This window comes from Microtus ochrogaster, chromosome 1, assembly GCF_000317375.1.
Source record: "Microtus ochrogaster isolate Prairie Vole_2 chromosome 1, MicOch1.0, whole genome shotgun sequence".
In the NCBI taxonomy this organism is placed as follows: Eukaryota; Metazoa; Chordata; class Mammalia; order Rodentia; family Cricetidae; genus Microtus; species Microtus ochrogaster.
Window position 1 is genome coordinate 125,873,709 of NC_022009.1, and position 10,350 is coordinate 125,884,058.

At 41.9% G+C, this 10,350-nt stretch overlaps 1 protein-coding gene across 4 annotated transcripts in view; it reads left to right on the forward strand.

Moving 5' to 3' along the window:
- The window catches only part of Sh3d19 (SH3 domain containing 19), a 136,747-nt gene extending 127,507 nt beyond the window's left edge, over positions 1-9,240 (forward strand). For 3 of the 4 annotated variants that reach the window (XM_026786797.1, XM_026786823.1, XM_026786853.1), the window contains exons 17-21: positions 1,808-2,010; positions 2,415-2,467; positions 3,584-3,788; positions 4,181-4,278; positions 7,157-9,240. In XM_026786797.1, coding sequence (XP_026642598.1) covers positions 1,808-2,010; positions 2,415-2,467; positions 3,584-3,788; positions 4,181-4,278; positions 7,157-7,273 — 676 coding nt within the window. In that variant the 3' untranslated portion in view covers positions 7,274-9,240. The remainder of the gene's footprint in view (positions 1-1,807; positions 2,011-2,414; positions 2,468-3,583; positions 3,789-4,180; positions 4,279-7,156) is intronic. The other variant, XM_013348806.2, reaches the window with a different exon arrangement.
- The last annotated feature ends 1,110 nt before the right edge of the window (positions 9,241-10,350 follow it).

The window sequence follows — 10,350 nt, forward strand, 5'->3', positions numbered from 1 at the left end:
AAAGAAAGAAAGAAATATGAATCCTACAAAAACAGGCAGGTGAGGCCAGAGCCCAGTTCAGTGGTTGTACTGGGCTTATTTACCTAGCAATATATACAGTGCTGGGTTCAAATCCCACCCATGAAAACAAGAAAACGCATCTTAGTAGACATTTTGTATTGTTCTGTTTTTAATGACTAGACAAGAGGTGAGGGAGGCATTAACTGCAGGCTCTCCCTACGTGTGCCTGTGTTTGTGAGACCTTTCCGGGGATTTATATGCCTTTTATGTTTTGTTGTAACTCTTGCGTGATTTAAAACCCTGACACAGTGAGGTTTTATATTCTAGTTAAATGAGCAAATGAGTACAATTCACTACCTGGTGAAGACTGTAAACCTGTCTGTGGATAGGTCAGGCATAAGGAGCTGTTCCCAGGGGACTGGAGACAATAAACACAAAGGTTATCACAAATAAGAAAATTTTTGGTACCACAGCATCAAGTCATCGGGTCGTACTTCAGGCTGAGTGTCTGCTCTGAGCAACAGATACCACACGGGCAGGTTGAGTTTAAATAGACGTGAACGGCCACTGATGTACTGACCCGGCTTATACTGGAATCTGAATCCAGCAAGGGCCAGCCTTTCCTTTACAGGCAGTTGTTTTCTCTTCAGATTTCTGCTGTTGAAACTTCCTTGCTGAGGCCTCAGATCAAAGGCACGGTATTAAATCAGGCCTTCTACAGACCAAGCTCTATCCCCCTTGTGTCTTATTCTCCATCAGAGTTGCAGATCTCTGAAGGGTTGTTCCAGTCTCAGGAATGCAGCTTTCTTAAAGGCGCCCGCAATCCTTACAGAGCAACAAAGCAGATGGAAGATTATTATGTGTTTCACCAACTTTCTGTTTCTTCTGACTTCCTAAGTTGTCGGCTCACCGATGCATTCAGGACAGAGTGAGCATCCCCTCTGCCGGGAAGATGTCGCTCTTGTACTGTCTTCATCCTTAAGCAAGACTTTGATGTCTTGCCCTGAGATTCTCAGGGGAACTACTCCAACCCCAGCATGTTTGTGATTGAAAGGGTTCAGACCGAGCCATGGATTGCTTTGGCACAAAGACACAAACACTTGGAGTCTAGGGAGATTCTGTAATTAAATAAAAAAATGACCAAAAGGCAGATGTGCAGTCTAGACTACCAAGCCGCTACTGTTCCGAAGAGCGTCACTATCTAGAAATAACCCTTGTCATTTAAAGGTGTAACTTACTCTTTTTCATAGAAGTTTTTTCATAGAACAAATATACCTTGTTCTGTAGTAAACAGGCTATTTACTGGAAGACTGGATGTGAGCTGAAAAGCTGTTTTAACGTTACTGCTAGAGAACACTTTATTCTGATTTTGTTGTTGTTTGGTTTGGTTTTATTTTGTTTTTCAAAACAGGATTTCTCTGTGTAGCCTTGGCTGTCCTGGAGTTCCCTCTGTAGACCAGGTTCATCTCAAACTCACAGAGATCCACCTGTCTCTGCCTCCTGAATGCTGGGATTAAAGGCACGTGCCCCTACTGCCCGATCACTTTATTCTGTTTTAGGAAATGTTGCTCAGCCAGCAATAAAAGGCAGTGGCACACACCTTAATCCCAGCACTCAGAATGCAGAGACAAGCAGGTGTGAGTTCGAGGGCAGCCAGCGCTACACAGAGAAACCCCATCTCAGAAAAGAAAAGCAAATGAACAAACGTGTTAGTTAATGATAGATAGACTTGAAGGGAAAGCCCGTGAAGGGTTTTATTTTTTATAAATGATCTTAAGGTTAACCCATAACCATGTTCTTTGTTCAGAGGCCCACGATGTGTTGCTCGCTTTGAATATATTGGAGACCAGAAGGATGAGTTAAGTTTCTCCGAGGGAGAAGTGATTATTCTGAAAGAGTACGTGAATGAGGAATGGGCTAGAGGAGAGATTCGAGATCGGACTGGGATCTTCCCCCTTAACTTTGTGGAGCTTGTCGAAGATCTTCCCCCACATGGTGCAAATATTCTAAGTGAGTGTGGAGAGCGTGCGTGCTTACTGTGTTGTTGCCTAATTCAAATGAACCAGTAATTAATAACACTTAAGACGCTTAATAATCCATATTGCCATATTCATAAGGTAGAAAGAACACTTACCTTGAATGGTAATTTATGTCAGAAACTGGTTGTATTTATTGTTTTAGGTAATTAGCGATGGTTGCATATGAGAAATGACAAAGACCTTTAGACAGTGGGTGACACAGTTAATTGTGAGTTCTGGTCTATAGTTAAATAAACAGTGCCAGGAAGCTAATACCAAGAGACTGGTGTGGAATTCCAGACTCCACACTCTCACCCACCCAATAATCTTCCTCTAATACTGTCTAATAAATACTAAATAATAAGTATTTTTCATCTGACTTTTTTTTAAATGTAGACACAAAGGTGCCACCAAAGACCAAAAATGAAGACCCTGGCTCAAATTCTCAGGTAGGCTGCTTGGATGGATAACTGTAGTGACAGCCACATTTAAACCCTGGGAGAACCGATATTGTAATTATTGAGAGAAAACAGTATGAAACCACTTTTCTTGCTATATAGCAAATGTTTCCAGTAGATTGGATGGTTGGTGTAATCCATGGGAAGACATGCAGGCCCTGAGACAAAGCGAAGAAACAGGCACCGGGCCTTGTGGTCTTCCTATTTCTATCTTCATGTCTCAGGCGTTCCGTTCCATATTTTCTTTCATGTAGAGGGGTTAAGTTAGGGTCTGGGAGCCAAGTGTGCATGACCATGCCTGGCACCTTCTCCTCTCTCTCTAAAGCTGTTCTCCTCTCATGATCTTCATTCCAGTTTCCTCTCTCTCTCTCTCTCTCTCTCTCTCTCTCTCTCTCTGTGTGTGCGTGTGTGTGTGTGTGTGTGCACCATATGTGTGTTGGAACCTGTAGAAGCAAGAAGAGGGTGTCTTATCCTCTGGAACTTGAGTTTCAGGTAGTTTTAAACTATCCTGTGAGTGCTGGGAACCAAACCCAAGTCCTCTGCAAGAGCAATAAGTGCTTTTAGCTGCTGAGCCACCTCTCTACTCCCACAGTAAACATTCTTAAAGGAGAATTAGAAGTAGCCTATCACATTAGAATAGGTCACAAGACAGAAATTCCTACTTAGATATTGCATGTTCCTTAAGAATAGCAAAACCATAATTCTGCTACACTTGTCACTTAAAATTGTGCTTTAAGGAAAAAGTTATTGGAAACTTAATTTATCTTGAAAACTTGACAGTAACATAAAATATTAGGTAATTTGAAGAAAACTTCAGGTTTTGAACTCTTACAAGCTGCTTTTTTTTTATATCTATCTATTTACTTATGTGTATATGTCTACACATGTATGTGAATGCCCTCAGAAACCAGCAAGGGTGTTAGAGACCCCTTGTGTTAGAGTTACAGATGATTGTGAGCTGCCTGACATGGATCCCGGGGAACCGAACTTGGGGAGAGAAGGGTGTGCTCTTAACCACTGAGCCATCCCACCAGCCCCCATGACCCCTTAGCTTTCATTTCTCATCGTCCTTGAAGCCCGGGGATAAACCCTCACGTCCCTTACCAGACTCCCACTCTGAGACAGGATGGCAGCCCTGCTGGAGAATGGTGCAAAGCCCTTCACAGTTTCACAGCCGAGACCAGCGAGGACCTCTCCTTCAAACGCGGAGACCGGATCCTGATCCTTGAGCGGCTAGACACGGACTGGTACCGCGGCCGACTGCATGACAGGGAAGGCATCTTCCCAGCTGTGTTCGTGCAGCCCTGCCCAGGTATGACAGCTGCGAGGCGTGACTTCCTCTTCAAGGAAGGGCCCAAGGCCCAAGGAATACAGTGTGTATTCCTTTACCTCTGTCCTTGCTTGACTTAAGTTTCTTATCTACATCTAGAGAGATGATTAATAAAGTCACTCCTACACTGTTCGCTCTTCCAGCTATGTGGAGGGGAAAAGATAAAGGCATCACTAAATAACGGCAAACTTTGACTAATAAATAGACTTTGTACAGTTTCTTTTCCTGCTAAGTGAACATCCTTTATTTTTTTGCAAGTTAAATAAATTCAAAACTAATTGAGAATATTCAAAGAGCGACAAGACAGGTTCTTAGGATGTTTGTGTTTTGTGTGATTGTCTTCCTGCATATTTGAGATTCTTGTGTCTTCGCAGCTGAGGCAAAAAGTGTGGCTACCACAATATTGAAGGGGAGGAAGGTCAAAGCCCTATATGATTTCCTTGGGGAAAACGACGATGAACTCTCTTTCAAGGTCAGACTACATACCTTTTTATGTCTCTCTAACAGTATGTATTTTGCAATGTACATATGAATGAAATATTGATCATTGCCTAAGAATAAGGAGCTCTCAGATCCTAATTGGTTTTTTTTAAAGATTTATTTATTTATTATGTATACAGTGTTCTGCCTGCATGCCAGAAGAGGGCACCAGGTATCATTACAGATGATTGTGAACCACCGTGTGGTTGCTGGGAATTGAACTCAGCACCTCTGGAAGAGCAGCCAGTGCTCTTAACCTCTGAGCCATCTCTCCAATCCCTCAGATCCTAATTATAAGGGAAGAGAGTGGATAGAACTGGGCGTGGTAACACAGTCCTATAATTCCAGCTCTCAGGAGGCAGAGGCAGGAGGATCATCTATTTGAAGCCAGCTTGAACCTCTAGTGAGGCCTTGTCCTAAATGGGGGAGGGGCAGCTGGGGAGGAGGAACATGTGAATAAGGCTTTGTTAGTTCACATCAATTGTAAGGACTGAGGGAAAACCTTAGCTTAGTAATTGCAGCCTTCAGATAGTCCCTGCATCCTCCATCTTTGAAGGCATTCCAGCCTTCACCAGCAAAGAATGAAAGGCTCCAGGAGCAACTGGATAAGTGAGACCTGGAACAGGGGCCTGCCCACATGAGGTTTCGCTCAAGGCTGCGGGCAAGGTGTCGGAAGAAGTTGTCAACTCCTGCTTTGTGACAGTTTCCTTTATTCTAAGACTGCTCTGCCTTTTAGATTAAAATATCATTTCTACTATAGAATATTGTTAATAAATGACAGGCATCACAAACTGAGTTGGTAACTCTAGTCTTTTTCTAACGTCTTGATCCACAAATTCCCTAAGTTTGGAAACTGCTGCCTTGCTCTTTCTCAGTCTTGCAAATTGGCAGCTCAAGGTTTACTCCTTGTTTTCAGATAAAATGTTGTTTGAGGTGAAGACTCAGGGTGTTGTTTTGCTTTCATTTGTGCCGATTCACAGAATTCATAGCAAACTCCACAAGAAACAGGGTGTCTTCATGAACAAGTGGCTCATAAGTCAAATAGCTGTGGAGTTTTTGTCTTCACTGCTTTCAGTGGTATTGGTCATTAATATTTTATTAAGTATTACTTAAATATAAATGACTACAGCATGATAGTAAATAGATATCTTATATAGTCCTAGCATTCAGGACTGACAATGGTTAGAAAAATAGCTTCAACTATTTATTATATTATAACTTAGGGCAGAAGTGAGTTATTTGTAACAAATTTTGAATAGCCAAAATTTTACATATTTAAGCAAAGTAGAATAGATAAATGACATCTGATAGTCACCATGTTTTCAGTCCATTCTCCATACAGGAAAGACTTTAATCAGATAATTTTTGCAGACAGCTAGGTAGTGGTGCTACAAAGAATTCCATTTATCCTGGTAAAGATATTTTTTGTAGTAGCCAAGGTCATCTTAGACCTTTGCAGAATTTTAAAGTCAGGCTCTAAGAAATTATTAGACACCATAAGGAACATCTGATAAGGGAATTATAATTTGCACATATGTAAGACACACTACCACTGTGACTAACATAGATGAAGATAATATGGTGTGCTTTGTCAAGGCAAAGCACTTAGGATGGGACTGCCTGAAAACTGATGTTGAGACTAGCTGGGGATTGGATGAGCCACGTGTTAGAGCAATAATTAAGAGTATAATAGGCTCAGGCTGTTTACAGAGCAGTTTTATAGTAACTTTGCACTGTGAACTTGGTGGCCTCATAGCCTCTTGGTTAGGAATATGGGCCCTAGAATACCCTGAGGTTTGACTTCTGTCTGTGCGTTAATTATGTGTGCAATCCTGTAAGTTGCATGACATCTGAACATCAGGTTCTTCATCTATAAAACAAGAAAATATAGAGCTGGGGAGGTGACAAGTGCATAAGGCCCTTGCTGTGCGTGTCAGGATCTGGATTCAGATGTCCAGTAGCTGTGTAAATGCCAGATCATGACTGTCTGGCAGAGACGGGGATCCTCTAAGCAAGCTGGCTAGCTATACTAGCTGAATTCATGAGTTCTGGGTTCAAGTAAGAGATCTTTCCTCAGTACATAAGACAGAGAATGATTGAGGAAGACACTGGCATCAGCCTCTACCTTCCAAGTGTATATACACACACACACATGCACTTGTGCAAACACAAGCCCACACACCAAAACATGAGCACACACATGCATGACCACCACACACACACACACAAAATTTAAAAGAAATTTCGGAACTGAGGGTACTAATAGTACTCATCTCTAGAAATACAGTCATTTAAATAAGTTCAGTTTTCGTAAGGAAAAGGCTAGGACAAAGCACACAGGGAGCACATGGCTCACTCTTCTTTCTGTAATCTTTATGGAGGCATGACGGTCAGTGTGACCCTCTTGGAAGCCCCACTTGAGAAGCAAAGCCGTGCTCTGTGTCTTCCCACTCAGAGTGAGTCCATTATTACTGTACTATACCTACATTACCGAGAGAGGTGTCTGCTACATAGTAGGTATTCTGTAAATACTTGTTAAATGGAAATATGTACGTTTGTGTGTATATAGCTGATACTGTTATTGATTAAAGAGTAATTCAGATTAGGAATTGTGAAGATAAGCAGGAAATAGTGTACGGCAAGACTGACAGCGGCAGGGGGTTGAGTCTATCTTGAGAAAAAGAGACCTGCGAGCAAATGTCATCATTAGGTATACATCATCTGTGTGACTTCTCATTTAATCCTCTCTGCAAATCAAGATAAATGAGTTATATAAAGAGAAGATTATTCACGCTGCTCCAGGTAGGCTACGCTCTGTGCTTGCACCCTGCAGAAACCAATAATTATTTCTAACTCCTGTCTTCTTCCAGGCTGGAGATGTAATAACAGAGCTGGAGCCCGTGGATGATGACTGGATGTGTGGAGAGCTAATGGGAAGGTCTGGAATATTTCCCAAAAACTACGTTCAGTTTCTGCAAGTCAGCTGAAGGTGAAGCTTAGCTGTTCCTCGGCACGAGAACTCACTTGAACATTCACTTTGACTATCAGATATTTTGCACTATTTTTTTAACAGAAAGAGAAATATCTAAGGTGTATGTGGTACACTAGGATTTCTGAGAGCAGAAAACTTGTAGGTTTTATAGTTTAGCTTTATCCTTGGTGGTAAGGTGTACGTAAAACATGAGTGGGAAAGCCAGCAAGGAAACGCTAGTGGGGATGGCAGGCAGATGCACACGTCCCCTGGGAAATTATCTGGTGACGGCAGTGTGGGGCGGCTGATGAGCAGGAACTGCACTCGTACACCTGTCCCCATCGACACATGTGAATTAACCATGCTTCTTCATTTTCTACTTTAGTTTAAAAAGAGGACGTTTGACATTCTACATGCTGTAACTATCAGGATATGGATGGTAATCTGAATTTCATTTTTGCTATTCAAATTAATTCTAACAGTTTGAGCACACTCGTCTTAGTCCCAGAGCAGACTCTTGCTTCAGGACAGATAGTTTGGTAACTCCTGGGACATTTACAAGCAGGTGGGGAAATAAGCTCATGTTCCCCCAAATGCTCCTTGTGTTTCCCAGCATTTCCCACTTGTCCAGGGACTTGAAGGGTCAAAAGAACCAGAACCATCCCTGAGATGCCTTGCTAATACAACTAACCCTTGCACAGACATGCCACACTTATCTCTTGGTCCGTGTATACTTTATGTTAACAGGGTTATTATAAAGCACACTTTCTGAATCTGCAATCATTCCTTTGACAATTACTGGTACCCAAAGGAAACTCATTTTCTTTGCATTACCCCAGTAATACATAAAAGCTTTGTCTTGTTATAGTAGTACATTATGAATCATGAACAATATCTTCGAATACAGAGCAAATGGTAAGATAAAAAACAGTACCAAGGCCTCGTAGCTCATTTCTTCTCAATATAATCAGAAGGAAAAATAATTTAAGACGACTGAAGGCTGGTGCAGCCCTCCCCCTCCACCGCACCCCCAGCTCATCTCTGCGGTTATTGGAGTAAACACAAGACCACTTTCCCGCTGACTAGGGTAACATGTTCTGAGCTTGAAAACTGGTTCTTGCATGACTGAATCAGTAACAGTTTACAAACTACAGCCAAATGGATTGAAGACAATCTTCCTGATGGATCGGTGGGTTAATATTTCACTGGAAATGTACACTTCCCAGTGAGGTTCGTGGCTTTCTTCTCTTTTTTTGAGAAGACTTCCACATGCTGGACCACTTCATCATGTGTTGCTTTCCCCATTATCCAAAAAGCTGGGCAACCAGTGATTCCCTGAACACATGACTTCTATAAGGAAGTAATATTTACTTTATCTTTGACTACATTTCCTATCCCTAGCATATGGTTGCATTTGATTTTGGAATTAAGGACCTGGCGTTTTTACTACATTTGGGGTGAAAAATATATAAGGAAAACTCTTATCAGTTTTCACTCAGATTAATTTCATGAGACTAGGATGACTTAAAAGTGTTATCCAAACTAAATTCTCATTTGTAGCCAGCTATACAAGAGCAAGAAGGGGTCAAGGGTGTGGAGGGGGATATGAAGTGTCTTTGCCTGTGAGGTTTAAACATCTAATAGTAAAGATTCTGAAAAACCTATCTTTATTGAGGAAAAAAAAAATCCCTCTTAAATATTGGCCTTCTGTAAGCAGAGTGATAAGTGCAATAGTTGTGTATCTACTTGACACTATAATAAACTGAACTTTTCAATTCCTTATCTCAGGCTATACTGCATTTTTCAGAATGTAGATGGTGTCTTCCTTAGCCTTGTATCTCCAGTCCTCTGCCCAGGTGGGTGGGGCGATGCTTTGCTTAGGTGGGTTGTTGGACAGACAGATGGATGACTTTCACAGGCGGGAACAGCACTGTCTTAGCCTACTCAGTACCTTCCCTTTGTTGACAGAAATATATACTGAAACAAATTCAGTTACTTTGTCATTTCACTCTACCGTGTTCCGTGTTGCTCGCTATTTATTTCTCTCTCAACCAATAGAAAGCAAGATGTAGCTGTGAGGTTTCTATGGGTACCTTTTTTTTTTTTTTTTTCGAGACAGGGTTTCTCTGTGGCTTTGGAGCCTGTCCTGGCACTAGCTCTTGTAGACCAGGCTGGCCTCGAACTCACAGAGATCCGCCTGCCTTTGCCTCCCGAGTGCTGGGATTAAAGGCATGCACCACCACCGCCCGGCTTATGGGTACTTTCTTATTATATATATTGAAGTCAAGACAAATATCAACCAAAAAAAAAAAATTAAGCCAGATAGTGGTGGCGAGTGCCTTTAATCCCAACACTCAAGAGGCAGCCTGGTCTACAGAGCTAATTCCAGTCTAGGCTCCAAAGCTACAGAGAAACCCTGTCCTGAAAAACAAAAACAAAAAAAGAGACAAATATCAACAATGTTCCAAGAAAAATAATTGTATGCAGAGAAAATTTTGTAAGAAAGAAATGAGAATGGATTGTTGAGTTTGTTTCCAACACTTAGGTGAAAGCTTGATACTGTTCGTCTGTCCATCAGCTTTTCACTGTGACAAAATACCTGATCGTAACTTAAAGGAGGAAATACCTGTTTGGCCTGGTTTCAGAGTTTTTGGTCCAAGGCCATCTGGCTCCATCACCTTGAACTTGAGAACACCAGAATATCGTGGCAGGGAGCTTTTCACCATACAGAATCCACTAAAGAAGAGGCAGAAAAGGGAAGGGAGAGTAGGGAGCAGGAGGAGAGAAAAGAAAGGGGCCAGGCACAAGACATATTCTTCAAAGAAACGTCCCCTGTAGCCTTCCTCCTATGCCTACTGTCCTGCACAGCTGTGAACTCATCAATGGAGTTCATCCATCAAGGATTAGTTCATTCGTCAGGACCTGGTCTAGATAGAGTAGCAGTGCCTCTAGATAGGGAGCAAACCTTCAACACACGAGCCTTCTGGGGACACCTTCATGCCCACCACACATACAAACACACGAGCCTTCTGGGGACACCTTCACGCCCACTACACATACAAACCTCCTGCAATACTAATTTTTTTTTTTTTT